The sequence below is a fragment of the Spinacia oleracea genome, chromosome 3 (assembly GCF_020520425.1).
Source record: "Spinacia oleracea cultivar Varoflay chromosome 3, BTI_SOV_V1, whole genome shotgun sequence".
Classification (NCBI taxonomy): Eukaryota; Viridiplantae; Streptophyta; class Magnoliopsida; order Caryophyllales; family Amaranthaceae; genus Spinacia; species Spinacia oleracea.
In genome coordinates, this window is record NC_079489.1 from 145,489,518 (window position 1) to 145,517,000 (window position 27,483).

The 27,483-nt window shown below is 44.2% G+C and overlaps 6 protein-coding genes across 6 annotated transcripts; 4 read left to right on the top strand and 2 right to left on the bottom strand.

Moving 5' to 3' along the window:
* Positions 1–76: 76 nt before the first annotated feature.
* On the top strand, positions 77–5,803 carry LOC110790330 (uncharacterized). The gene has a single exon (XM_021995112.2). The coding sequence runs from the start codon at positions 77–79 to the stop codon at positions 5,801–5,803; it is 5,727 nt and encodes a 1,908-aa protein (XP_021850804.2).
* Positions 5,804–7,007: 1,204 nt separating this feature from the next.
* Positions 7,008–8,309, bottom strand: LOC130470562 (uncharacterized). Its single transcript, XM_056840884.1, has 2 exons — positions 8,034–8,309; positions 7,008–7,928 (listed from the first exon to the last, which is right to left on the bottom strand). The coding sequence occupies exons 1-2, from the start codon at positions 8,244–8,246 to the stop codon at positions 7,341–7,343; spliced, it is 801 nt and encodes a 266-aa protein (XP_056696862.1). The 5' UTR covers positions 8,247–8,309; the 3' UTR covers positions 7,008–7,340.
* Positions 8,310–14,523: 6,214 nt separating this feature from the next.
* Positions 14,524–17,003, top strand: LOC130470148 (uncharacterized). Its single transcript, XM_056839760.1, has 4 exons — positions 14,524–14,859; positions 15,844–15,933; positions 16,036–16,118; positions 16,889–17,003. The coding sequence occupies exons 1-4, from the start codon at positions 14,524–14,526 to the stop codon at positions 17,001–17,003; spliced, it is 624 nt and encodes a 207-aa protein (XP_056695738.1).
* Positions 17,004–18,193: 1,190 nt separating this feature from the next.
* Positions 18,194–21,886, top strand: LOC130470149 (uncharacterized). Its single transcript, XM_056839761.1, has one exon. It carries the CDS (start codon positions 18,194–18,196, stop codon positions 21,884–21,886), a length of 3,693 nt encoding a protein of 1,230 aa, XP_056695739.1.
* A 63-nt stretch (positions 21,887–21,949) lies between these two features.
* LOC130470150 (uncharacterized) lies at positions 21,950–23,921 on the top strand. The gene is made up of 2 exons (XM_056839763.1): positions 21,950–23,200; positions 23,358–23,921. Exons 1-2 carry the CDS (start codon positions 21,950–21,952, stop codon positions 23,919–23,921), a joined length of 1,815 nt encoding a protein of 604 aa, XP_056695741.1.
* Positions 23,922–24,982: 1,061 nt separating this feature from the next.
* On the bottom strand, positions 24,983–26,647 carry LOC130470560 (uncharacterized). The gene is made up of 2 exons (XM_056840881.1): positions 25,992–26,647; positions 24,983–25,886 (listed from the first exon to the last, which is right to left on the bottom strand). The coding sequence occupies exons 1-2, from the start codon at positions 26,616–26,618 to the stop codon at positions 25,299–25,301; spliced, it is 1,215 nt and encodes a 404-aa protein (XP_056696859.1). The 5' UTR covers positions 26,619–26,647; the 3' UTR covers positions 24,983–25,298.
* Between the last annotated feature and the right edge of the window lie 836 nt (positions 26,648–27,483).

A 27,483-nucleotide genomic window follows, 5' to 3' on the forward strand; every position in this document is an offset into this window, starting at 1 on the left:
TGTTCTCATTCCACACCCGGAACAATTGGCGCTAGAAGGAGGGGGCCTTATCCCTTGAAACGGTAGAACAGTCAGCATGGATTTCTCACAGAAAGACGGTAAAAAATCAAAGAAAAGTCAAGAAAAAGCAACAACCCCACAACCGGCGACAACCTCCAAGTTCCAACCCTCACTTCTAAACCCCGTCCATCCGTCACAAGCACAATCAGTTATCAGCCCAATAACAAAAAACACCTCGATACCGGCACAAAGGGAATTTACAGTGGAGGACGATGAGGAGTTAGAAATAGAAAGCCCTGCCAGAGAGCAACCGAAAACTCCGCTGGAACAGACGCTGCAGGAACGCCTGTCTCCCCTGTCGGAAGTATTCACGGGAGAGCAACTGAAAATACTGTCAGCGGTGATGGCCGCTTTGTCAGAACTACCAGCCTCGCAGCAGCCAGGGTCAGTCAGCAGTCTAAGAAAGACCAGGCCGACGGTTCCCCAGTTACCTGTTAGGGATCTCCTAACCGCCCTGAATCAAGAAAACACCCCAGAAAAAAGAAAGCGCTCGGATCCGGCGGAAACAGAATGGCCGGAAACAGAGCAAGTCCCCATTGCGGAATACGAACGAAGAGCGCCGGTTCTACAGATAGCTAGACGGCAGACAATCCAGCCAAAGGATTCTCCCCTGTGCCGAGAAATTCTAGAAGAAAGGATGGAAAGGATAAAAATCCCGACAGGGAGATACGATGGGACGACAGATCCGGAGGATCACTGCACCACATTCGAACAGCACATGATGCTGTACACTGATTCTGATGCCATGTGGTGCAAAGTGTTCCCATCCACACTCCTAGGAGTTGCAGCGAGCTGGTATAAGGGCATAGAGGCACACTCCATATACAGCTTCCGACAGCTGCAGGCGTCGTTTTTGTCACGATTTGTGAGCAAACAGAAGAGAAAGAAATCATCGGGAGAGTTGATGTCGTTCGCTCAAAGAGATAGAGAGCCGTTAAGGGATTATCTCACCCGCTTTAACAACGAGTCAATCACTATCCCCAATTTGCAGCAGGAGGTTGCCGTTCTGGCTCTTATGAGGGGAATGCAAGAGTGCGAATTCAAGAAATATCTCAGCCGAAAGTCATACACCAATCTGGGTGACGTCCTGCACAAAGCCAACGAGTACATCAGGGGGGATGAAATGATGAAGATCTCCAATGTGGTAGTGGCAACCGGCGGAAATGTCGGGTACAATCCAGGCTATAACCCACAGACGGGAAAAGGAGGAAACAATTTTCATCAGAGCAATAATCAGCAAGGGGCAGGGCAGAGAAACCAGAATAACAGAAATGCCAATCCACAAGGGCAGAGAAGCCGGCAAGACAGAAGGGAGTCCAGAGGACTCTTTGATAACTACACTCCGCTGAACACACCGCGGACGGCAATTTATAACATAAACAACAAGATGGATGGCTGGAGAAGGCCGCCACCAATGCAGAGTAGGGAAAGGAATGTCAAGAAATTCTGTGACTTCCATAATGAGCACGGCCACCTAACAGAGGACTGCAGAGACCTCAAAGACAACATTGAGGATATGGTCAGAAAGGGGTATTTCTCACAGTATAGGGCAAGGCAGGGAAATGGTAACAACAACTCGGTGGGAGGAAACCCTACCAATTCATACCGGCCACAACAGCAAAATCAACAACAATACCCTAGAATCGAGCAACCATATCAGCCGCCTAGAATCGAGCAAAAACAGCCGGAAACCAGTGCCAGAGCAGAACAGAGGGATGGCGGGAAAAAACCACCCGTGTATGTAATTTCTGGCGGCCCAGTCCACGGAGGGACAATAAGCGGCGCCAGTAGAAGCTTGGAGGAACACAGGCACATGGTAAACTTTCATAACACAAGAGTGTGGCCTAACCCACCCAGCATACCAGTGATGACATTCTCGGAATCGGATTGCAGAGGCATCATTTTCCCGCATGATGACCCACTAGTTCTTACAATTGATATAGCAAATGCCGATGTGAACAGAGTACTGGTAGACGGCGGCAGCTCAGCAAACATCATCTTCTGGGAAGCTTTCAAACAATTGCACATACCAGAGGACGAACTTCAAAGGGTAAACTACCCAGTAATCGGTTTCTCAGGATCTACAGTGTACCCAGAGGGTAGTATAAGGCTGCCGGTGAAAATCGGAGAAGGATCCGAAATGCGAGATCTCATGGTGGATTTCCTAATCATTAAAGTGCCAGCGGCCTACAATGTGATCATCGGTCGCCCATTCATACATGACGTGCAGGCGGTAGTCTCCACCTATCACTTGACAATGATATATATGTCGAACCTGGAAAGGCCGGCAAAGATAAGGGGAAGTCAGTTGGCGGCAAGGTCCTGTTACTTGACTGCTTTGAGAACACCGGGAAGAATGGTCCCAGAAGTGAACTTGACCACTGAGCCGGCAAGGCAAGAGATACACTTGACTACTAAGCCGGCAAGGCAAGAACAACTGTCAAAAAGAAAGAACTGCACAAAAAGGGGTCGAACCGACCTAAACATGGAACACTTTGATGAAAGGCCGGTATCAGCACCAAGACCAATGCCAGATGGTCTGACAGAAAATATCGAGCTGGAGGCTGGAAACATGGATAGAACAGTCGTGATCGGTACGGAAATGGGGAGTGACATGAAGGTCAACCTCATAAGCTTGCTGAGAGAGCACGCTGACATCTTCGCATTCTCGGCGGATGAGATGCCTGGTATCGATCCAGAGATAATGGTTCACCGATTAAACGCCGACAGAAATGTTAGGCCTGTACGGCAGAAAAAACGTAATTTCTCCACGGAAAAAATGACAGCAATACAAGAAGAGGTGGATAAACTTCTGGCGGCAGGTTTCATTGAGCCATGTGACTACCCCGAATGGTTGGCAAACGTGGTAATGGTAAAAAAGTCAAGTGGGTCATGGAGAATGTGCGTAGATTTCACCAACCTTAACAGAGCATGTCCGAAAGATTTCTACCCCCTGCCACGGATTGATAGGCTGGTAGACTCCACTAGCGGTCACGCAATGCTCAGTTTCCTAGATGCTTTCTCAGGGTATCATCAGGTCAGCCTGCATAAATCAGATAGGAAGAAGGCGGCCTTTATCACAGATGCAGGAGTTTTCTGTTATAAGGCGATGCCGTTCGGGTTGAAAAATGCAGGGGCAACATATCAAAGGCTGGTTGACAAGGTGTTTGCCGACCAAAAAGGCAGAAACGTGGAGGTCTATGTAGATGACTCTATCGTAAAAAGCCGGAAGGAGGAGGATCATGTTAGCGACCTCCGAGAAACTTTTGAAACTTTGAGAAAATACAGGATGAAATTAAACCCAAAAAAATGCGTCTTCGGAGTAAGGTCGGGAAAATTCCTGGGTTTCTTGGTCAGCGAGCGTGGCATAGACGCCAACTCTGAAAAAGTAGAAGCAATCATCAATCTGCCGCAACCCAAGAGCGTAAAAGACATACAGCGGCTGACAGGAAAAATGGCCGCCTTAAACAGATTTGTGAGCAAGTCGGCAGATAAGCAAATGCCCTTCTTCACAACCGTGAGGCAAAACAAGAAGTTCAAATGGGGGCCGGCAGAGCAAGAGGCCTTTGAAGCTCTAAAAAGTCACTTAAAAAACCTGCCAACAATAGCAAGGGCAAAAGAGGGCGGCAAATTACAACTGTACATATCGGCGTCGCCAAAGACAGTTGCAGCAGTACTGGTAGCCGAAACAGAAAACAAAGGGCAGCAGCCGGTATATTTTGTGAGCCATGTGCTAAACGGCCCAGAAACAAGGTACACGTTGGTGGAAAAAATGGCATATGCAGTCCTCATCGCGGCTAGAAAGTTAAGACCATACTTTGATGCGCATACAATCGAAGTGCTAACAAACTTTCCTCTCGAAAAAGCCATCAGCAAGCTAGATACATCAGGCCGGTTGCTAAAATGGGCAATAGAGTTGTCCGAGTTTGACTTGGAATTCCGGCCAAGAACTGCAATCAAAGCCCAGGCATTGGCGGACTTCATAGTTGAAGCGTCAAACCAAGAGGATGAAGTACAAGCTGAAGTATGGGATGTGTCAGTGGATGGCTCAGCTGCACAGACAGGCAGTGGGGCTGGAATAATCATGAAATCGCCAGCAGGAGACATTTTTGAGTATGCTATAAAGTTTACGTTTAACGCGTCAAATAACGAGGCAGAATACGAGGCAGCAATTGCCGGCATCCAAATGTGCCTCGCAGCAGATGCCAAAAGAGTAATACTGACAACAGACTCCCAGCTGGTAGCAAGTCAATTCAGCGGAGAATATGAGGCCAAAGAACCTTCGATGGTCAAATACCTGGAGAAGTTGAGGTCGGTGTCGGCTCAGCTAGAGAAATTCAGCATTAATCTGGTACCCCGAGCAGAGAACACACTGGAAGACGCCCTATCAAAGTTAGCAAGTTCAAATGTCGCTGACTTGAAAAGAACAGTCATGATGGAAGTCATGAATAAGCGAAGTACGGAGTCGGAGATAATACAGGTCATGGCCATCACAACCACCTCAGAATGGTACGATAATATCCAAACATACATACAGACTGGAGCCCTACCAGCAGATTTTGCAGAGGCCAAAAAGACAAGAAGGGACTCGGTTTGGTACATCATCCTGTGGGGACGGTTGTACAAAAAGTCATTTAGCCTGCCATTCTTAAGGTGCCTGACAGCATTCGAGTCAGCAAGGCTGATCGAAGAGATGCACGAAGGAACATGTGGAAACCATGCCGGTGGAAAACCCCTTGCCATCATCTGTCAAAGGCAAGGCTATTACTGGCCAACAATGTTAGAAGATTGTCGAGCTTATGTAAAAAAGTGCGAGAAATGTCAAAAGTTTTCAGCTGTGATAAACTTGCCGGCCAATGATTTGATGCCCATTCTGAACCCAATCCCATTCGCACAATGGGGAATGGATATTGTTGGACCATTCGCAATGGCGGCTGGAGGGCGCAAGTTCTTGATAGTAGCAGTGGACTACTTCACCAAGTGGATAGAAGCAGAGCCGGTAGCAAAAATAACGGCAAACCAGGTGAAAAAATTCATATGGAAAAATATAATAACGAGATTCGGGCTGCCGCAGGCAATAGTTTTTGATCATGGATCACAGTTTGATTGTGCACCCATACAATGCTTCCTGGGATTATACAGAGTAAAGTTAGCTCACTCATCAGTATGTCACCCACAGAGCAATGGGCAAGCAGAGGCGGCGAATAAGCAAATCCTGGCTGCTCTGAAAAAGAAACTAGAAGACTGTAAAGGCAAATGGGCAGATCTTATGCCAGAAATTCTGTGGTGCAACAGAACTGCTATCAAGGAGGCTACCGGCGAGAGTCCGTTCAAATTGAGCTTCGGGTCTGAGGCTGTCATACCGGCAGAAATGGCTCTGCCAACCATGCGAATCCAGCACTACGATGAGGAGAGAAACGATCAGCTGCTGCGACACCAGTTGGATTTCATGCCAGAAATCCGCATGAAAGCAGAAGTAAGTTCGGCAGCATACAAAAGCAGAATGAGCAGAGCATACAACAAGAAAGTGAAGCATCGGCCTCTAGGAGTGGGAGACCTGGTACTGCGGAGAACGGCGGCAACAGGAAAAGGAAATGCTCAAGGAAAGCTGACAGCCAATTGGGAAGGACCATACCAGATATGGGAGGAAATAGTTCCTGGATCATACCGGTTAATGCAAATGGATGGTACCGCGCTCAAAAACTCCTGGAACGCCAGTACTCTGAGAAAGTACTATGTTTGAAAAACTATAATGATTATGTATGAGCAGACTGATTGCAATAGCAGTCTGCATTTTGCTGTTATGTATGGTTAGGGCGGTCCTCAAATACGGCCAGTCCATAAATGAAGGAAGAAAAAAAAAAGCAAAAAACAAACGCGGCACAAATCAGCACACAAGGTAATGTATGGATGTGATCAGTAGCAGTAAAGAAAATAAATGTCGTCTGGGCACTTTACTGTGAAGCGTAGCAGTCCATAATAAAGTTGTTGTGATCAGTAGCTTTGGAGAAAATAAATGCCGTTAAGGGGCACTCCATTGTGAAGCGTAGCATTCAACGAAGTGTATGGATGTGATCAGTAGCAGTAAAGAAAATAAATGCCGTCTGGGCACTTTACTGTGAAGCGTAGCAGTCCATAATAAAGTTGTTGTTATCAGTAGCTTTGGAGAAAATAAATGCCGTTAAGGGGCACTCCATTGTGAAGCGTAGCATTCAACGAAGTGTATGGATGTGATCAGTAGCAGTAAAGAAAATAAATGCCGTCTGGGCACTTTACTGTGAAGCGTAGCAGTCCATAATAAAGTTGTTGTGATCAGTAACTTTGGAGAAAATAAATGCCGTTAAGGGGCACTCCATTGTGAAGCGTAGCATTCAACGAAGTGTATGGATGTGATCAGTAGCAGTAAAGAAAATAAATGCCGTCTGGGCACTTTACTGTGAAGCGTAGCAGTCCATAATAAAGTTGTTGTGATCAGTAACTTTGGAGAAAATAAATGCCGTTAAGGGGCACTCCATTGTGAAGCGTAGCATTCAACGAAGTGTATGGATGTGATCAGTAGCAGTAAAGAAAATAAATGCCGTCTGGGCACTTTACTGTGAAGCGTAGCAGTCCATAATAAAGTTGTTGTGATCAGTAACTTTGGAGAAAATAAATGCCGTTAAGGGGCACTCCATTGTGAAGCGTAGCATTCAACGAAGTGTATGGATGTGATCAGTAGCAGTAAAGAAAATAAATGCCGTCTGGGCACTTTACTGTGAAGCGTAGCAGTCCATAATAAAGTTGTTGTGATTAGTAACTTTGGAGAAAGTAAATGCCGTTAAGGGGCACTCCACTGTGAAGCGTAGCATTCAACAAAGTGATATCAGTAGAAGGAACATTCATTTCAAAATATAACATTCAAACAAACGCGCAAGATAGTAATACCGGCATAATCGGAAGTATCATACGCAAAAAGAAGGAAATATGAAATCGAAAAATTACTTGTCATAAATACATGGCCACAAAAGGGAGTACACGAAAAACCGACAGCCATCACCCAAAAAACTTGCGAAGTGATTAGCTGATAACAAGGCACAAAGGGATGCCGAATAAAACCAACACCGCCACAATAATACGATGTTATAAATTAAAATTACATCAAAGTTGAAGTGCCCTAACAGCATTTGCCAAAAAATCTAAAGCCAACCGCCAAAATAAAAATAAAAATCCTAACAAGTATGAGGCCGGCTGGGAAAAGAAGAAGATCCGCAAGAGGAGGAAGGTGATGACTGCCGAAACCGTCAAACGGCAGGCTCATCATCAGACCAATAAGCTGCTTCCGGAACATCCAAAGGAGGCAGGGTCCTCTGATTAGCATTGCAAATCACCGCCTCGGGTAGCTCCTGAGGCTCAAAGCCGGTTGCAACCTTATACAGCTCTTTCTCCTCATAACCATCTTCAAACTCTTGCCAGCCATCCTCGTCCAGCTTCTTCACATGGCAAACGACCCGATGTGCAGCACACCAACCGCCGTTATGGCGCAAAGTCAGAATGTCGTTAAACCAGTCAGACTGGAGAAGTTTATCAACGGCTTTCTTGGCGGCAGATTTCTTTACGCCCGGCAAGCTTGCATTAATACTTGCCAGCTGTTGATCCAAACCGTCTGCTCTCTCAGCCTCAGCCTGCAGCTTTGGCTCAATATCACTGAGCCGTTTATTAGCCGCCTCCAAATCAGAAGCCGCAGCATCCAACTTCTTCTTGCTGTCTTCCAGCAAAGACTCAGCATCCTCAGCCCGCTTCCTCAAATCGGCCATATCAATGTTATTCTGAGTCAGCTGCAGCTGGTTCCAGCGGTAAACGTAGTACAGGTCCATGCTGGACTGAACGGCCTGAAAATAAAACAAGGAAGGGAATCAAAATAGCCCTCAACCGGAAAAACATATTGCAAATAAAAAATATATGCGTATAATAAATGTATACACAAGATAACATACCTTGTAGAGGTCATTAAAGTGTTGAGCAGCAGGGGCATCAATCTGACCTTGTGGCCTGTCAGCAGGCGTAATCAAATCTTTAAAGGCACGGTAGCCTAAGTCGCCACCGTCCTTAGCCGAATCAGTAGCCACCGACTCCCCACACAACAGGTCAATGGTGGGATAAAACTGGTCGGTAGGTTCGCCGCCAGGAGTCTCGAACCATGGCTTCATTTGCGGTGGAATCTTGAAAGGAGTATCCTCGATCCAACCACCGGTGCGGAGGGGTAGGTGATAATTCAGATGAGAATCCCCAGACTTGTTCTCGCTGCGACTGGCGGGAGGCATACTAGAATTACCACCGGTAACAGCAGCAGAAGTAGCTTGCCGGTGGAAGTCCTCAATAAAACCGCCGACAGGACCCTCGTCCAAAATCTCAATAGACGCTGGTGGAGACGGCTGCGCCTGAAGGGCGGTTTCAGTAGTTTTCTTGGCAGCAGACTCCAAGACCGGCTCATTTGCCTCGTGATCGGCGTAAGCATCATCCTCACCAGTGCCCCTTGCCCTCTTAGTCGGATTAGACCGACTGGAATTAAGAGACGACCTTTTCCGGCGGGTTCCACCTCGGCCTGTTGGATTGGACTGCATTGTGGATAAAGGCGGAGCTTGAGAAGCAACGACAGAGGAGGATTTGGATTTGCAGGCGGCACTCACACGATTCTTTGCAACAGTGGTAGTAGAGCGACGAGAGGAAGCTCGGGTCGAATACGTTGCTATTGTGTCGTATTTAGCTTTAGGTTGAGGAGGCTGCGTGCACACAGGTCTCCAATTCTCGTCAAAACCAAGAAGGTCCCTATCCAAGGTTTTCGTACCTGAAAAAGACGACAAAGGAATTAATACCGGAAAGACACTTGTACAAAATAAAAAAATTGATTATTTTCAGGCGGGCAAATCAACTAATGATGTGTTTACCAAAGCAATGAGTATTGCATAAACCGACAGCAGACAACGGTTGGCTACCCAAAATATAATAGGCATTAGGAAGCCAATTTCTATTTACAGCCTGCTTCTTGCTGAGGCCGACATCAAGAATGTCGCACTCTAAATAATCAAATGCTTTTCTCTCCCGGCGGCCCAAACCACGCTGGTTATACTGCTCCATTCGAGGCCTAGGTTTGGTAAAAGTCCGCCGAAGAAGAAAAGTGTCGGGGACTTGAACAAAATAAAAACGATCCTGCCAGTCTTTACAACTCGACAGCGGCGGATGCACAGTCTTCCTTTTTGTTGCACTATAGGCCGACATCCACCCCGTCTCACCGTCCTTCTTTAGCCACAGCAATCGCTTGAATAAATTTAATGTCAGCGGCCATTGCTTAAACAGACACAGCCAGACGAAAGAAATAACGGTTCTGATAGTAGTAGGTGTAACCTGGGCCAAACAAACATTCCAGGCGCGAAATATCTTCTCAACGAAAGGATGCAAAGGAAAGCGAAGCCCAAAATCAAAATGCTTCGCATAAACAGCAATATGGCCGGGAGGGCAATCAAAAATTGTAGCACCTTCAGCCGGCACTACCAATTTATATTCAGCAGGTAAGCCAAGAAAAACCCCCCCATGTACTACATGATTCTTCTTAATAATCAAATCGCGCCATGTCTTCAAAATCTTTGTCGTGCGAGGAAGAGTCTCTAAAGGGGGAAGCTCTTCTTTCCTGTGAACGTCCGTGGAGTCGTCGGTAAAATAAGGCTGCTCCTTACCCTCATCCGCGAGAACTTCGACCACTATAATATCGGCAGGGTCATCATCATCTGAGCCAATACCCTCATCGTTGGCTTCCACACCCTCATCGTTGATTTCCATACCGTCTCCACCAGACACGCCGGCTTCATCGCCACCACCACTTCTGTGTTCGTCAACACCCTTACCGGCGGAATCCTCAAAAATGGAATCACCATCAGAATATTCCCCAATAGCAAGACCAACGTCGTCAGTAGCAGGCTCTTTACCAGGGCGGCGACCGCTAGTGCTAGCTGGTTGTTCTGGTGCCATCCTATCAGCCTGACCAAAAGAAACACCGAGGTTGCCAGTATTAGTTCCATACTGTCCATGGCCACTACCGGCGGAATCCAAAAAATCGCGATAAGAGCGAATGTGATACCGCACTGAAATAGGGGAGACATCTAAAGCGGCCTCGGTAGCCGGAGTAGGGCGTTCTTTAGATCGCGTTTCCCTTATCATTCGAGACCGCAGTTGATGTAGGGCAAAGCAACGCTCTCTCTCAGCCTGACTCAAACCCTCGTCATACACCTCACGAATGGCGGTTCGTCTTAAATTAGATTGAAAGTACGGCTCCTCCCGGGCCCAACTACAATTACTCTCTCGAGGAACACTCCAACCAGAAAACCCAGAAGGTTGAGAAGAAGGATTGTCCCCGCCCAAAGTTTTGGTCATTTTCGAGGCGGCGGGTAGTAAAAAGTAAAACACAACAAAGAAAAGCAAAAGCTAAGTAATCAAAGAGGAGCAGAAAAGAGGGGGGGGGGATACCTACGAATTTTCTGAAGTTTGAAATACAATGAACCACGTCAAAGAGAAACACAGAAAAAACCTACAAAAAACACAGAAACAAAGAAAAATCAACCACAAGGATAAGAAAGGGGAAGGAAAACCCAGAATTCAGCAACGAAAGGAAAAGAGGCTAAGAACCTTAGCAAGTACAAATCACCACAACAGCAAAGACTGGGTAAAACAGCAACAGAGTTCAACACAAAACCGCAAGGGAAGAAAGAGAAATCGAAAATTCAAACGAAGTAAAAGTGGTTAAAAAAGTAAAGTCTCGAAGAAGTTTTGGGGTCTTATAGGTCAAAGAGGGGGGATGTGAAAGGTCATGCCCCTTAAGTCGAGCAGTTGAAGAGACAGTTACGATCGAAATCAACGGCCCAAAATAAGCACAACAAATAAGGCACAGGATGAAGGCCACGTGGAGGAACGTGGCTAGCAATCTCCCGCCACTTGTAGGGGAAAAATTCGAAAAGCGGTAGTCATCTGAAGTATCCCCAAGGGGGCTAGTCGTCAGAATCTTTTACAAGGGGGCTAGTCGTCCAAACGGCAATTTCAAGGGGGCTAGTCGTCCAAACGGAAATTTCAAGGGGGCTAGTCGTCAGAACCTTTTACAAGGGGGCTAGTCGTCCAAACGGCAATTTCAAGGGGGCTAGTCGTCCAAACGGCAATTTCAAGGGGGCTAGTCGTCAGAACCTTTTACAAGGGGGCTAGTCGTCCAAACGGCAATTTCAAGGGGGCTAGTCGTCAGAACGGCAATTTCAAGGGGGCTAGTCGTCCAAATCTTTTTCAAGGGGGCTAGTCGTCCAAACGGCAATTTCAAGGGGGCTAGTCGTCCAAATCTTTTTCAAGGGGGCTAGTCGTCAGAACCTTTTACAAGGGGGCTAGTCGTCCAAACGGCAATTTCAAGGGGGCTAGTCGTCAAAATCTTTTTCCAAGGGGGCTAGTCGTCCAACCCTTTTTCAAGGAGGCTAGTCGTCAAAATCTTTTTCCAAAGGGGCCAGTCGTCCAAATATTTTTTCCAAAAGGACCTAGCAACAAATTTATTCATTCAGAGCGAAGGCAGTCGTCAAACTGTTCGCGGTCTTTTCTCATAAATACTCGCAACACAGTCAGCACCTGCGCTTCACTCTGAGGGGGCTAGTTGTACCACCAGGTATCAAAATAATACTTATTTTTTCCCATTAAACTCAGAGCAAGCGCAACAATGGTCATATATGCGCTTACTCTGAGGGGGCTAGTTGTACGGGGTGTCCTACCGGCACCACCTGGTACCGGCAGAACTCCCCGTATGTAAACTTAACCTGCAGGTAACCTGGTCATCTTAGGTAAATATCCTCTACCGGCATTTCTACAAGACAGCCTACCGGCATTATCATGAAGACAACCAACCAAGGGTCACTATCAACAGGTCGCTATCTAACCACAAGGGACCTACCAGATCATACCCTTGGATTGGTCTATATAAGGAGCACCTCATTTATTGCTATGAGGTACACAAACACTTAAACACACTTCTTTCTTACTCTCTAATCATTTCTTAATCATCTCTTAATCTCTCAGTAATCTTACTTAAGCATCGGAGGGGGGATCCTCGAACCACCCCCGAGGCTAGTTAATCCATTCTGTTGTGCAGATATCAACCGGCAATCTCGACAGGAATCCAGTATCCCACAGTCAGCTGTTCTCATTCCACACCCGGAACAATTTTAAGCCGCAATTCATTGTTCTCTTCAAATCTTATTCCTTCAATTGTCTTCTCCGTGGTATTGATGAGCAAGAGTGCTAAGTTGTTCGTGGAGGTAAATTATGATTCTCTTACTGTTATTCAAACCCTATTCCTTTAATTTGAATGTTTCAATTTTCCCGTTTTGCTCTACAATTTGTTCGATTATAATGCTGCTGGTCGGAAAGGTGAAGACGAGAAGCAGTAACGCTTTACTGAGTAGATTTAATACTAACTTTTTTTTGTATTACACTCTTGTATACGTAATCCATAATTATAGTCCAATTTAACACAAATTCTTATTTACAATGGGTGTACAATAAATATTGTACATCGAAGTAAAAATTAACTCAAAATGCTTAAAAGTTAAGCTTATATATGTAAAAGTTATCTATTTTTAAGTGATTAATTTTTTCATTTTAATAAAACTTATTTCTTCAAAATCACTTATAATGTATAAAATTAATCATTTAATCATTTCTATCAACTTTCTTTTTTACTAATATAAAAGTTAATTAAAACTAGGTTAAAGTTACGAAAAAATGTGTAAAAGTTATCTTGGTGTACAATAAATTTATTGTACACCTTGTGCGCGCAAAACCTTTTGCCAATTTAAATACAATTTAGGTGTGTATCGTGTGTATTAGTTATTCGTATTAATTAAGATTGTTAAAAGAATGTAGTCTTACTTATAGGGTAATTTCGATTAAAGTATTTAATTTCATAGGTTCATATAAATAATATGCAAACTAACATTATATATATTATATAGTAGTTATTATTATTCCAATTGTTTTGCTATACTAAATTGTTGTAGTATTATTTATAGGGATTAAATAATGAAATTAATATATATGGTAATATTATGTGTTGGATGAAACTATCTCAATTGAAGTATTTAATTCCAATTTTGTTTTAAATAAAACCAGACTAATATTGCAGTCTTATTTATTCAAAATTGTAGTCTTATTTAAAGGTATTATAGGAATAATTTGATATGGTAATAATTCTGTAGGATGAGGTTTATTGAATTATTTAATTTCCATATTGTCATATATAAATAATACGCAGAACAACATTATCCTGTTTAGAAATTATGTATAAAATCCCGTAATATATAAAAAAATTGTAGTATTATTAATAGGGATTATAGAAATAATTTGATATTGGAATAATCGTTTTAAGTATGGGTAATTTGTTATGATCATAGAAATAATTCCATGTTTATTCAAATGTTGTAGTCTTATATTAATGGATTTATAGTTTATATTGTAATCGTAATTAAATCTGTTTTTCGATCTTAATTGAAGTATTTAATTTCCATATAGTTCTCAATAATACGCGGACTAACGTTGTATTAAATATATTATTTTAAGGGTGATGGACATAATATTCAACTCATAGATGATGTGAATAAGACGGATGATTTGGTGAATACAAAGGGAATATCTGTATCTAAAAGTTCAACATTAGAATCTCCAAGTGGGAGTGTCCTTACCCAAAGTTCGTCACTCGATATTGTGTGGAGTGTTCTATCCCATAGTGTGGTGGGAAATAATTCTGATATATCATGTGTGACCCCTGTCCGCAACACACACAATAGCAACATAGATGACAATTTATTTTGTTCGACTCCCCGCAGTTGTGCAACGATAAATGGAGGGTCCTCAATCCAATCATCTAATGTTACCCCCGTACATGGCAATCGTAACTGTAGGACCATTTATGAGGAGGATGGGATTCTTTTTCACTCCTTGCAATGCGAAAAAGGCCAGTGATAACACATTAGATGACGATCAAGTGGCAACCCCCCCCCCCCCCCCCTCCTAGCATAGTAGATCTTGTATTTGGAAGCTTGGAGGCTGTTGAGAGCTATTATAAGAGGTATGCTATGCAGCAGGGTTTTGGAGTTTGTAGGCCACAAGTAGCTTTAGATAAAAACAAGGAAAAGAGGTGTACAACATGGAGGTGTGAGTGTTACGGGGATCCCTACATGAGACAGAATAGGGAGGCAAAGAAGAGGGCTAAATTTATGGATGTCGGTGGTAGCTCAATACCGGAACCAACCACCAGCTGGGTTGAATAGGAAATCTAAGAAGTGTTAGTGTCCTGCCATGATATACGCAAGTGTTAACGATGAGAACGAGTGGGAACTTAGGAAAGTGGCATTAGAGCATGTTAACCACCAGCCAACACCAAGCAAGTGGAGGGGCGTGAAAGAGTAACGGATGAGACATTTGACCAAGCACTTGAAGATTGGAATTATCAACAGTTGTGAATCAGGTGCTCCAATTTCCCAAGTTAGGATAAATCTTGTTAAGAGATTTGGTGGAAATGAACATTTCATCCTAACCGATAAAGACATCCAACACGTCATAGATGAGGAGCGAAGGCTGAAAATGGAAGGGGGTGACGCGAAAGCAATGATGACCTATTTTGAGGGGATGCAAAAGGCAAATAGCAACTTCTACCATGCGCACAGACTAAACAACACAGGCCACCTACAGGACATAATGTGGGTTGATGCAAGGAGTCGGGCATCATTCACTGACTTTGGTGATGTTGTATGCTTCGATGCCCACGTACCTCACTAACGAGTACGAGCTTCCCTTTGCTAAATTTGTAGGGGTTAACCATCACGGCCCATCACTTTTACTCGGCTGTGCACTATTTCCCATGAATATTGTGATAGCTATTACTGGTTATTCAAGAAGTGGCGCATATGCATGGGTGATAGATGTCCCAATGTCATATTAACTGACCAAGCGCCGGCAATGAGGCGTCCCTTGTCAGATGTTATGCTTAAGGCATCGTTGGTGTCTATGGCACATAATGAACAAAATACCTACTAAGCTTGGCACACACGCAAGGTAAATTCCATATTCACAAACTAATATATATTCAAGTTACATTTACTACATCATATTCCTTGTGGTAAGTGTAAAGGGTATGTAAAAAATAATTTCAAAATACGTGTTGTAGTAAAAAATAAGACAGTTGTTAATACTTTAAAAAATATAGTTATTAAATACTATATACTAGTTATCCAACGACATATTGAAGACTATATTTAATATTAAGTAGTACTTTTTTTATGAAAATTCAATTTACAAAATAACATAGTGTAGACACAAGTAAATATTATATAAATTTTAGTATATATTGATATTCAAATTAAATAGCGTAGACCAAAGTAGAGTAACATAGTGTAGACACAAGTAAATATTATATAAATTTTAGTATATATTGATATTCAAAATAAATAGCATAGACCAAAGTAAATACTTAGTAGTTTGTGATATATATTGTCATTCAAAATAAATTGAGATAATGGTACTATATATAAGACGTATTGTAGTTAATATATACATGAAATTGTATAATAAATATATGGAATATAAATCTTCATATTATACGAATTGTAGTCACACATTTAAATAACAGCATAAAGGATACAATCCATAAAATTGGTCTCACAATAACATATGTTGGTTTATTATGTTGTATGATTAAAGACTAAAACTCAACATAATTGTAGGTACACATAGTTGAAAGATGTGATGAAAACAGTGGTCTATGAGAGTTTAACTGTTGACGAGTTTGATGATAAGTGGCGCAGTATGATACAAGACTTCGAGGTTGTAGATCATGCTTGCTACAGGTGGCTCTAAGATCTGTACAAAGATAGGAAGATGTGGGTCCCTGCTTATTTGAACGACATCTTTTGGGCTGGTATGAAGACCACCCAGAGGGTGGAGTCAATAAACTCCTTCTTTGATGGGTTTTTTAATAGGCACACGAAGTTGCACGAGTTCCCAGAAAAGTACTTAATTTGCGGCCATGAATAAACGGTGTTGGGATGAGAAAAACGCAGATGCTAATTAATTCTGTTAAATATATCCGCAAAACTGTCACTGGTTTCCATATCGAGAGACTTTTCCAAAAGGTGTGTACATAGACAAGAAGTTGAGGGATGTCCAAAGACAATGTGAGAGGCTGTTGTATTGTGTAGTCAAGGAGTCGAGAAGGATGTCCCCCACTCTATTTGAATATCTGTTGGTTGATAGGGTGTAGGTCTGGTTATTGGACAGGGTAGTCCAATGGATATAACTTAATAGGGCTTTTATTGGTCAGGGCTCTTATTGGACAGGGTCTTTATTGGACATGGTCATTATAGGGTCAAACTTATACTACAATTATTTTGAAAATTAAAATAGTAATGATACAAAAAATTACTTGTATAGCTTTGTATTCACTTGTACTTGCACATGGCTCTTTTGTTTTTCATTTTTCATTGCTCGTTTATTGACCCGCCCACTAATGACCCGCTATTGACCCGCAACCCGCTTTTGACCCGCCCATTATCGACCCGTTAAAAATGACCCTTTTAATACCCGACCCTCTTTTGACCCGCCCCGACCCTGACCCGACCCGCCCGATAACCAGGTCTAATAGGGTGTGGATAATTTTAAAAGGTAATAGTGAGGAGGTGTTGACTTCAAGATTGAGACACTACGTAGTACAGTTTTGCACACAGCCATTGGGGATATCCTGTGTTTGTAAGATGTTTGAAACAAGCGGTATTCTATGCAGGCATTGCATTCGCGTGCTCGACACTAATTTAGTTCGTGATCTCCCTTCAAAGTACATCCTTCGCATATGGAGGAAGGACTTGTATAGGAAACACATCCATGTTGATGTTGGTTAAAATGACCCGAGTAAGATTACCAGATGACGCTGAAGAGGAAGGCGATGGATTATGGCTAGGCGATGAAGACAAATATGGCTGCATTGAAGGGCTACTAGACGGTGATTCCGGCCAAAGAGGTGACACCATGTCCATAATGAACAAAGGTTACTGTTTACTTTACTTAGGATTTGATAAATGGAGAGATGTTTAGGTTTGAGAAATGAAGATCTAAAAGGAAAGACTCAAGAGGGTGTGAGTCTTAGGGTTCAGATAACAGATGATGCGCTTTTGCTCAAGTGATGACATGGTTTCATATTGATCGCTCGATATTGTGCTTTCATTTATGGGCCTATAGTGCCATCAGTTTATGATGTAAGTTATCAATTTATTGCTATTAATGGAACCCATCATCTAGTGTGTCTTCTTAATTTGGATAGGTATGACGTTAATAAATTATTATTATAAATAACATCATATATTCATAACACTATGTATTCCAAATTAGTTAAATAAACATCATATATTCATAACACCATGTATTCCAAATTAGTTAAATAAACATGTAATAAGGTCCGTCGATATACTACATTTTGAATTTGATATCCACTACAAAATAATGTCGTAAACGACTGACTTGTTTCCTATTCCGGCTGACTGTATGGAATGATAACGGGTCAATAGCACCATGTCGTGTATAAATACTGTACGGGGTGTCCTATCGGCACCACCTGGTATCGGCAGAACTCCCCGTATGTAAACTTAACCTGCAGGTAACCTGGTCATCTTAGGTAAATATCCTCTATCGGCATTTTTACAAGACAGCCTACCGGCATTATCATGAAGACAACCAACCAAGGGTCACTATCAACAGGTCGCTATCTAACCACAAGGGACCTACCAGATCGTACCCTTGGATTGGTCTATATAAGGAGCACCTCATTTATTGCTATGAGGTACACAAACACTTAAACACACTTCTTTCTTACTCTCTTAATCATCTCTTAATCTCTCAGTAATCTTACTTAGGCATCGGAGGGGGGATCCTCGAACCACCCCCGAGGCTAGTTGATCCATTCTGTTGTGCAGATATCAACCGGCAACCTCGACAGGAATCCAGTATCCCGCAGTCAGCTGTTCTCATTCCACACCCGGAACAATTGGCGCTAGAAGGAGGGGACCTTATCCCTTGAAACGGAAGAACAGTCAGCATGAATTTCTCACAGAAAGACGGTAAAAAATCAAAGAAAAGTCAAGAAAAAGCAACAACCCCACAACCGGCGACAACCTCCAAGTTCCAACCCTCACTTCTAAACCCCGTCCATCCGTCACAAGCACAATCAGTTATCAGCCCAACAACAAAAAACACCTCGATACCGGCACAAAGGGAATTTACAGTGGAGGACGATGATGAGTTAGAAATAGAAAGCCCTGCCAGAGAGCAACCGAAAACTCCGCTGGAACAGACGCTGCAGGAGCGCCTGTCTCCCCTGTCGGAAGTATTCACGGGAGAACAATTGAAAACACTGTCAGCGGTGATGGCCGCTTTGTCAGAGCTACCAGCCTCGCAGCAGCCAGGGTCAGTCGGCAGTCTAAGAAAGACCAGGTCGGCGGTTCCCCAGTTACCTGTTAGGGATCTCCTAACCGCCCTGAATCAAGAAAACACCCCAGAAAAAAGAAAGCGCTCGGATCCGGCGGAAACAGAATGGCCTGAAACAGAGCAAGTCCCCATCGCGGAATACGAACGAAGAGCGCCGGTTCTACAGATAGCTAGACGGCAGACAATCCAGCCAAAGGATTCTCCCCTGTGCCGAGAAATCCTAGAAGAAAGGATGGAAAGGATAAAAATCCCGACAGGGAGATACGATGGGACGACAGATCCGGAGGATCACTGCACCACATTCGAACAGCACATGATGCTGTACACTGATTCTGATGCCATGTGGTGCAAAGTATTCCCATCCACACTCCTAGGAGTTGCAGCGAGCTGGTATAAGGGCATAGAGGCACACTCCATATACAGTTTCCGACAGCTGCAGGCGTCGTTTTTGTCACGATTTGTGAGCAAACAGAAGAGAAAGAAATCATCGGGAGAGTTGATGTCGTTCGCTCAAAGAGATAGAGAGCCGTTAAGGGATTATCTCACCCGCTTTAACAACGAGTCAATCACTATTCCCAATTTGCAGCAGGAGGTTGCCGTTCTGGCTCTTATGAGGGGAATGCAAGAGTGCGAATTCAAGAAATATCTCAGCCGGAAGTCATACACCAATCTGGGTGACGTCCTGCACAAGGCCAACGAGTACATCAGGGGGGATGAAATGATGAAGATCTCCAATGTGGCAGTGGCAACCGGCGGAAATGTCGGGTACAATCCAGGCTATAACCCACAGACGGGAAAAGGAGGAAACAATTTTCATCAGAGCAATAATCAGCAAGGGGCAGGCCAGAGAAACCAGAATAACAGAAATGCCAATCCACAAGGGCAGAGAAGCCGGCAAGACAAAAGGGAGTCCAGAGGACTCTTTGATAACTACACTCCGCTGAACACACCGCGGACGGCAATTTATAACATAAACAACAAGATGGATGGCTGGAGAAGGCCGCCACCAATGCAGAGTAGGGAAAGGAATGTCAAGAAATTCTGTGACTTCCGTAATGAGCACGGCCACCTAACAAAGGACTGCAGAGACCTCAAAGACAACATTGAGGATATGGTCAGAAAGGGGTATTTCTCACAGTATAGGGCAAGGCAGGGAAATGGTAACAACAACTCGGTGGGAGGAAACCCTACCAATTCATACCGGCCACAACAGCAAAATCAACAACAATACCCTAGAATCGAGCAACCATATCAGCCGCCTAGAATCGAGCAAAAACAGCCGGAAACCAGTGCCAGAGCAGAACAGAGGGATGGCGGGAAAAAACCACCCGTGTATGTAATTTCTGGCGGCCCAGTCCACGGAGGGACAATAAGCGGCGCCAGTAGAAGCTTGGAGGAACACAGGCACATGGTAAACTTTCATAACACAAGAGTATGGCCTAACCCACCCAGCATACCAGTGATGACGTTCTCGGAATCGGATTGCAGAGGCATCATTTTCCCGCATGATGACCCACTAGTTCTTACAATTGATATAGCAAATGCCGATGTGAACAGAGTGCTGGTAGACGGCGGCAGCTCAGCAAACATCATCTTCTGGGAAGCTTTCAAGCAATTGCACATACCAGAGGACGAACTTCAAAGGGTAAACTACCCAGTAATCGGTTTCTCAGGATCTACAGTGTACCCAGAAGGTAGTATAAGGCTGCCGGTGAAAATCGGAGAAGGATCCGAAATGCGAGATCTCATGGTGGATTTCCTAATCATTAAAGTGCCAGCGGCCTACAATGTGATCATCGGTCGCCCATTCATACATGACGTGCAGGCCGTAGTCTCCACCTATCACTTGACAATGATATATATGTCGAACCTGGAAAGGCCGGCAAAGATAAGGGGAAGTCAGTTGGCGGCAAGGTCCTGTTACTTGAGTGCTTTGAGAACACCGGGAAGAATGGTCCCAGAAGTGAACCTGACTACTGAGCCGGCAAGGCAAGAGATACACTTGACTACTATGCCGGCAAGACAAGAACAACTGTCAAAAAGGAAGAGCTGCACAAAAAGGGGTCGAACCGACCTAAACATGGAACACTTTGATGAAAGGCCGGTATCAGCACCAAGACCAATGCCAGATGGTCTGACAGAAAATATCGAGCTGGAGGCTGGAAACATGGATAGAACAGTCGTGATCGGTACGGAAATGGGGAGTGACATGAAGGTTAACCTCATAAGCTTGCTGAGAGAGCACGCGGACATCTTCGCATTCTCGGCGGATGAGATGCCTGGTATCGATCCAGAGATAATGGTTCACCGATTAAACGCCGACAGAAATGTTAGGCCTGTACGGCAGAAAAAACGTAATTTCTCCACGGAAAAAATGACAGCAATACAAGAAGAGGTGGATAAACTTCTGGCGGCAGATTTCATTGAGCCATGTGACTACCCCGAATGGCTGGCAAACGTGGTAATGGTAAAAAAGTCAAGTGGGTCATGGAGAATGTGCGTAGATTTCACCAACCTTAACAGAGCATGTCCGAAAGATTTCTACCCACTGCCACGGATTGATAGGCTGGTAGACTCCACTAGCGGTCATGCAATGCTCAGTTTCCTAGATGCTTTCTCAGGGTATCATCAGGTCAGCTTGCATAAATCAGACAGGAAGAAGGCGGCCTTTATCACAGATGCAGGAGTTTTCTGTTATAAGGCGATGCCGTTCGGGTTGAAAAATGCAGGGGCAACATATCAAAGGCTGGTTGACAAGGTGTTTGCCGACCAAAAAGGCAGAAACGTGGAGGTCTATGTAGATGACTCTATCGTAAAAAGCCGGAAGGAGGAGGATCATGTTAGCGACCTCCGAGAAACTTTTGAAACTTTGAGAAAATACAGGATGAAATTAAACCCAAAAAAATGCGTCTTCGGAGTAAGGTCGGGAAAATTCCTGGGTTTCTTGGTCAGCGAGCGTGGCATAGACGCTAACCCTGAAAAAGTAGAAGCAATCATCAGTCTGCCGCAACCCAAGAGCGTAAAAGACATACAGCGGCTGACAGGAAAAATGGCCGCCTTAAACAGATTTGTGAGCAAATCGGCAGATAAGCAAATGCCCTTCTTCACAACCCTGAGGCAAAACAAGAAGTTCAAATGGGGGCCGGCAGAGCAAGAGGCCTTTGAAGCTCTAAAAAGTCACTTAAAGAACCTGCCAACAATAGCAAGGGCAAAAGAGGGCGGCAAATTACAACTGTACATATCGGCGTCGCCAAAAACTGTTGCAGCAGTACTGGTAGCCGAAACAGAGAACAAAGGGCAGTAGCCGGTATATTTTGTGAGCCATGTGCTAAACGGCCCAGAAACAAGGTACACGTTGGTGGAAAAAATGGCATATGCAGTCCTCATCGCGGCTAGAAAGTTAAGACCATACTTTGATGCGCATACAATCGAAGTGCTAACAAACTTTCCTCTCGAAAAAGCCATCAGCAAGCTAGATACATCAGGCCAGTTGCTAAAATGGGCAATAGAGTTGTCCGAGTTTGACTTGGAATTCCGGCCAAGAACTGCAATCAAAGCCCAGGCATTGGCGGACTTCATAGTTGAAGCGTCATACCAAGAAGATGAAGTACAAGCTGAAGTATGGGATGTGTCAGTGGATGGTTCAGCTGCACAGACAGGCAGTGGGGCTGGAATAATCATGAAATCGCCAGCAGGAGACATTTTTGAGTATGCTATAAAGTTTACGTTCAACGCGTCAAATAACGAGGCAGAATACGAGGCAGCAATTGCTGGCATCCAAATGTGCCTCGCAGCAGATGCCAAAAGAGTAATACTGACAACAGACTCCCAGCTGGTAGCAAGTCAATTCAGCGGAGAATATGAGGCCAAAGAACCTTCGATGGTCAAATACCTGGAGAAGTTGAGGTCGGTGTCAGCTCAGCTAGAGAAATTCAGCATTAATCTGGTACCCCGAACAGAGAACACACTGGCAGACGCCCTATCAAAGTTAGCAAGTTCAAATGTCGCCGACTTGAAAAGAACAGTCATGATGGAAGTCATGAATAAGCGAAGTACGGAGTCGGAGATAATACGGGTCATGGCCATCACAACCACCTCAGAATGGTACGATAATATCCAAACATACATACAGACTGGAGCCCTACCAGCAGATTTTGCAGAGGCCAAAAAGACAAGAAGGGACTCGGTTTGGTACATCATCCTGTGGGGACGGTTGTACAAAAAGTCATTTAGCCTGCCATTCTTAAGGTGCCTGACAGCATTCGAGTCAGCAAGGCTGATCGAAGAGATGCACGAAGGAACATGTGGGAACCATGCCGGTGGAAAACCCCTTGCCATCATCTGTCAAAGGCAAGGCTATTACTGGCCAACAATGTTAGAAGATTGTCGAGCTTATGTAAAAAAGTGCGAGAAATGTCAAAAGTTTTCAGCTGTGATAAACTTGCCGGCCAATGATTTGATGCCCATTCTGAACCCAATCCCATTCGCACAATGGGGAATGGATATTGTTGGACCATTCCCAATGGCGGCTGGAGGGCGCAAGTTCTTAATAGTAGCAGTGGACTACTTCACCAAGTGGATAGAAGCAGAGCCGGTAGCAAAAATAACGGCAAGCCAGGTGAAAAAATTCATATGGAAAAATATAATAACAAGATTCGGGCTGCCGCAGGCAATAGTTTTTTTATCATGGATCACAGTTTGATTGTGCACCCATACAATGCTTCCTGGGATTATATAGAGTAAAGTTAGCTCACTCATCAGTATGTCACCCACAGAGCAATGGGCAAGCAGAGGCGGCGAATAAGCAAATCCTGGCTGCACTGAAAAAGAAGCTAGAAGACTGTAAAGGCAAATGGGCAGATCTTATGCCGGAAATTCTGTGGTGCAACAGAACTGCTATCAAGGAGGCTACCGGCGAAAGTCCGTTCAAATTGAGCTTCGGGTCTGAGGCTGTCATACCGGCAGAAATGGCTCTGCCAACCATGCGAATCCAGTATTACGATGAGGAGAGAAACGATCAGCTGCTGCGACATCAGTTGGATTTCATGCCAGAAATCCGCATGAAAGCAGAAGTAAGTTCGGCAGCATACAAAAGCAGAATGAGCAGAGCATACAACAAGAAAGTGAAGCATCGGCCTCTAGGAGTAGGAGACCTGGTACTGCGGAGAACGGCGGCAACAGGAAAAGGAAATGCTCAAGGAAAGCTGACAGCCAATTGGGAAGGACCATACCAGATATGGGAGGAAATAGTTCCTGGATCATACCGGTTAATGCAAATGGATGGTACCGCACTCAAAAACTCCTGGAACGCCAGTACTCTGAGAAAGTACTATGTTTGAAAAACTATAATGATTATGTATGAGCAGACTGACTGCAATAGCAGTCTGCATTTTGCTGTTATGTATAATTAGGGCGGTCCTCAAATACGACCAGTCCATAAATGAAGGAAGAAAAAAGCAAAAAACAAACGCTGCATAAATCAACACGCAAAGGTAATGTATGGATGTGATCAGTAACAGTAAAGAAAATAAATGCCGTTTGGGCACTTTACTGCGAAGCGTAGCAGTCCATAATAAAGTTGTTGTGATTAGTAGCTTTGGAGAAAATAAATGCCGTTAAGGGGCACTCCATTGTGAAGCGTAGCATTCAACGAAGTGTATGGATGTGATCAGTAGCAGTAAAGAAAATAAATGCCGTCTGGGCACTTTACTGTGAAGCGTAGCAGTCCATAATAAAGTTGTTGTGATTAGTAGCTTTGGAGAAAATAAATGCCGTTAAGGGGCACTCCATTGTGAAGCGTAGCATTCAACGAAGTGTATGGATGTGATCAGTAGCAGTAAAGAAAATAAATGCCGTCTGGGCACTTTGCTGTGAAGCGTAGCAGTCCATAATAAAGTTGTTGTGATTAGTAGCTTTGGAGAAAATAAATGCCGTTAAGGGGCACTCCATTGTGAAGCGTAGCATTCAACGAAGTGTATGGATGTGATCAGTAGCAGTAAAGAAAATAAATGCCGTCTGGGCACTTTACTGTGAAGCGTAGCAGTCCATAATAAAGTTGTTGTGATTAGTAGCTTTGGAGAAAATAAATGCCGTTAAGGGGCACTCCATTGTGAAGCGTAGCATTCAACGAAGTGTATGGATGTGATCAGTAGCAGTAAAGAAAATAAATGCCGTTTGGGCACTTTACTGTGAAGCGTAGCAGTCCATAATAAAGTTGTTGTGATTAGTAACTTTGGAAAAAATAATTGCCGTTAAGAGGCACTCCACTGTGAAGCGTAGCATTCAACAAAGTGATATATCAGTAGAAGGAACATTCATTTCGAAATATAACATTCAAACAAGCTGGCAAGATAGTAATACCGGCATAATTGGAAGTATCATACGCAAAAAGAAGGAAATATGAAATCGAAAAATTACTTGTCATAAATACATGGCCACAAAAGGGAGTACACGAAAAACCGACAGCCATCACCCAAAAAACTTGCGAAGTGATTAGCTGATAACAAGGCACAAAGGGATGCCGAATAAAACCAACACCGCCACAATAATACGATGTTATAAATTAAAATTACATCAACATTGAAGTGCCCTAACAGCATTTGCCAAAAAATCTAAAGCCAACCGCCAAAATAAAAATAAAAATCCTAACAAGTATGAGGCCGGCTGGGAAAAGAAGAAGATCCGCAAGAGGAGGGAGGTGATGACTGCCGAAACCGTCAAACGGCAGGCTCATCATCAGACCAATAAGCTGCTTCCGGAACATCCAAAGGAGGCAGGGTCCTCTGATTAGCATTGCAAATCACCGCCTCGGGTAGCTCCTGAGGCTCAAAGCCGGTTGCAACCTTATACAACTTTTTCTCCTCATAGCCATCTTCAAACTCTTGCCAGCCATCCTCGTCCAGCTTCTTCACATGGCAAACGACTCGATGTGCAGCACACCAACCGCCGTTATGGCGCAAAGTCAGAATGTCGTTAAACCAGTCAGACTGAAGAAGTTTATCAACGGCTTTCTTGGCGGCAGATTTCTTTACGCCCGGCAAGCTTGCATTAATACTTGCCAGCTGTTGATCCAAACCGTCTGCTCTCTTAGCCTCAGCCTGCAGCTTTGGCTCAATATCACTGAGCCGTTTATTAGCCGCCTCCAAATTAGAAGCCGCAGCATCTAACTTCTTCTTGCTGTCTTCCAGCAAAGACTCAGCATCCTCAGCCCGCTTCCTCAAATCGGCCATATCAATGTTATTCTGAGTCAGCTGCAGCTGGTTCCAGCTGTAAACGTAGTATAGATCCATGCTGGACTGAACGGCCTGAAAATAAAACAAGGAAGGGAATCAAAATAGCCCTCAACCGGAAAAACATATTGCAAATAAAAAGTATATGCGTATAATAAATGTATACACAAGATAACATACCTTGTAGAGGTCATTAAAGTGTTGAGCAGCAGGGGCATCAATCTGACCTTGTGGCCTGTCAGCAGGCGTAATCAAATCTTTAAAGGCACGGTAGCCTAAGTCGCCACCGTCCTTAGCTGAATCAGTAGCCACCGACTCCCCACACAACAGGTCAATGGTGGGATAAAACTGGTCGGTAGGTTCGCCGCCAGGAGTCTCGAACCATGGCTTCATTTGCGGTGGAATCTTGAAAGGAGTATCCTCGATCCAACCACCGGTGCGGAGGGGTAGGTGATAATTCAGCCTAGAATCCCCAGACTTGTTCTCGCTGCGACTGACGGGAGGCATACTAGAATTACCACCGGTAACAGCAGCAGAAGTAGCTTGCCGGTGGAAGTCCTCAATAAAACCGCAGACATGACCCTCGTCCAAAATCTCAATAGAAGCTGGTGGAGACGGCTGCGCCTGAAGGGCGGTTTCAGTAGTTTTCTTGGCGGCAGACTCCAAGACCGGCTCATTTGCCTCGTGATCGGCGTAAGCATCATCCTCACCAGTGCCCCTTGCCCTCTTAGTCGGATTAGACCGACTGGAATGAAGAGACGACCTTTTCCGGCGGGTTCCACCTCGGCCTGTTGGATTGGACTGCATTGTGGATGAAGGCGGAGCTTGAGAAACAACGATAGAGGAGGATTTGGATTTGCAGGCGGCACTCACACGATTCTTTACAACAGTGGTAGTGGAGCGACGAGAGGAAGCTCGGGTCGAATACGTTGCTATTGTGTCGTATTTAGCTTTAGGTTGAGGAGGCTGCGTGCACACAGGTCTCCAATTCTCGTCAAAACCAAGAAGGTCCCTATCCAAGGTTTTCGTACCTGAAAAAGACGACAAAGGAATTAATACCGGAAAGACACTTGTACAAAATAAAAAAAATTGATTATTTTCAGGCGGGCAAATCAACTAATGATGTGTTTACCAAAGCAATGAGTATTGCATAAGCCGACAGCAGACAACGGTTGGCTACCCAAAATATAATAGGCATTAGGAAGCCAATTTCTATTTACAGCCTGCTTCTTGCTGAGGCCGACATCAAGAATGTCGCACTCTAAATAATCAAATGCTTTTCTCTCCCGGCGGCCCAAACCACGCTGGTTATACTGCTCCATTCGAGGCCTAGGTTTGGTAAAAGTCCGCCGAAGAAGAAAAGTGTCGGGAACTTGAACAAAATAAAAACGATCCTGCCAGTCTTTACAACTCGACAGCGGAGGATGCACAGTCTTCCTTTTTGTTGCACTATAGGCCGACATCCACCCCGTCTCACCGTCCTTCTTTAGCCACAACAATCGCCTGAATAAATTTAATGTCAGCGGCCATTGCTTAAACAGACACAGCCAGACGAAAGAAATAACGGTTCTGATAGTAGTAGGTGTAACCTGGGCCAAACAAACATTCCAGGCGCGAAATATCTTCTCAACGAAAGGATGCAAAGGAAAGCGAAGCCCAAAATCAAAATGCT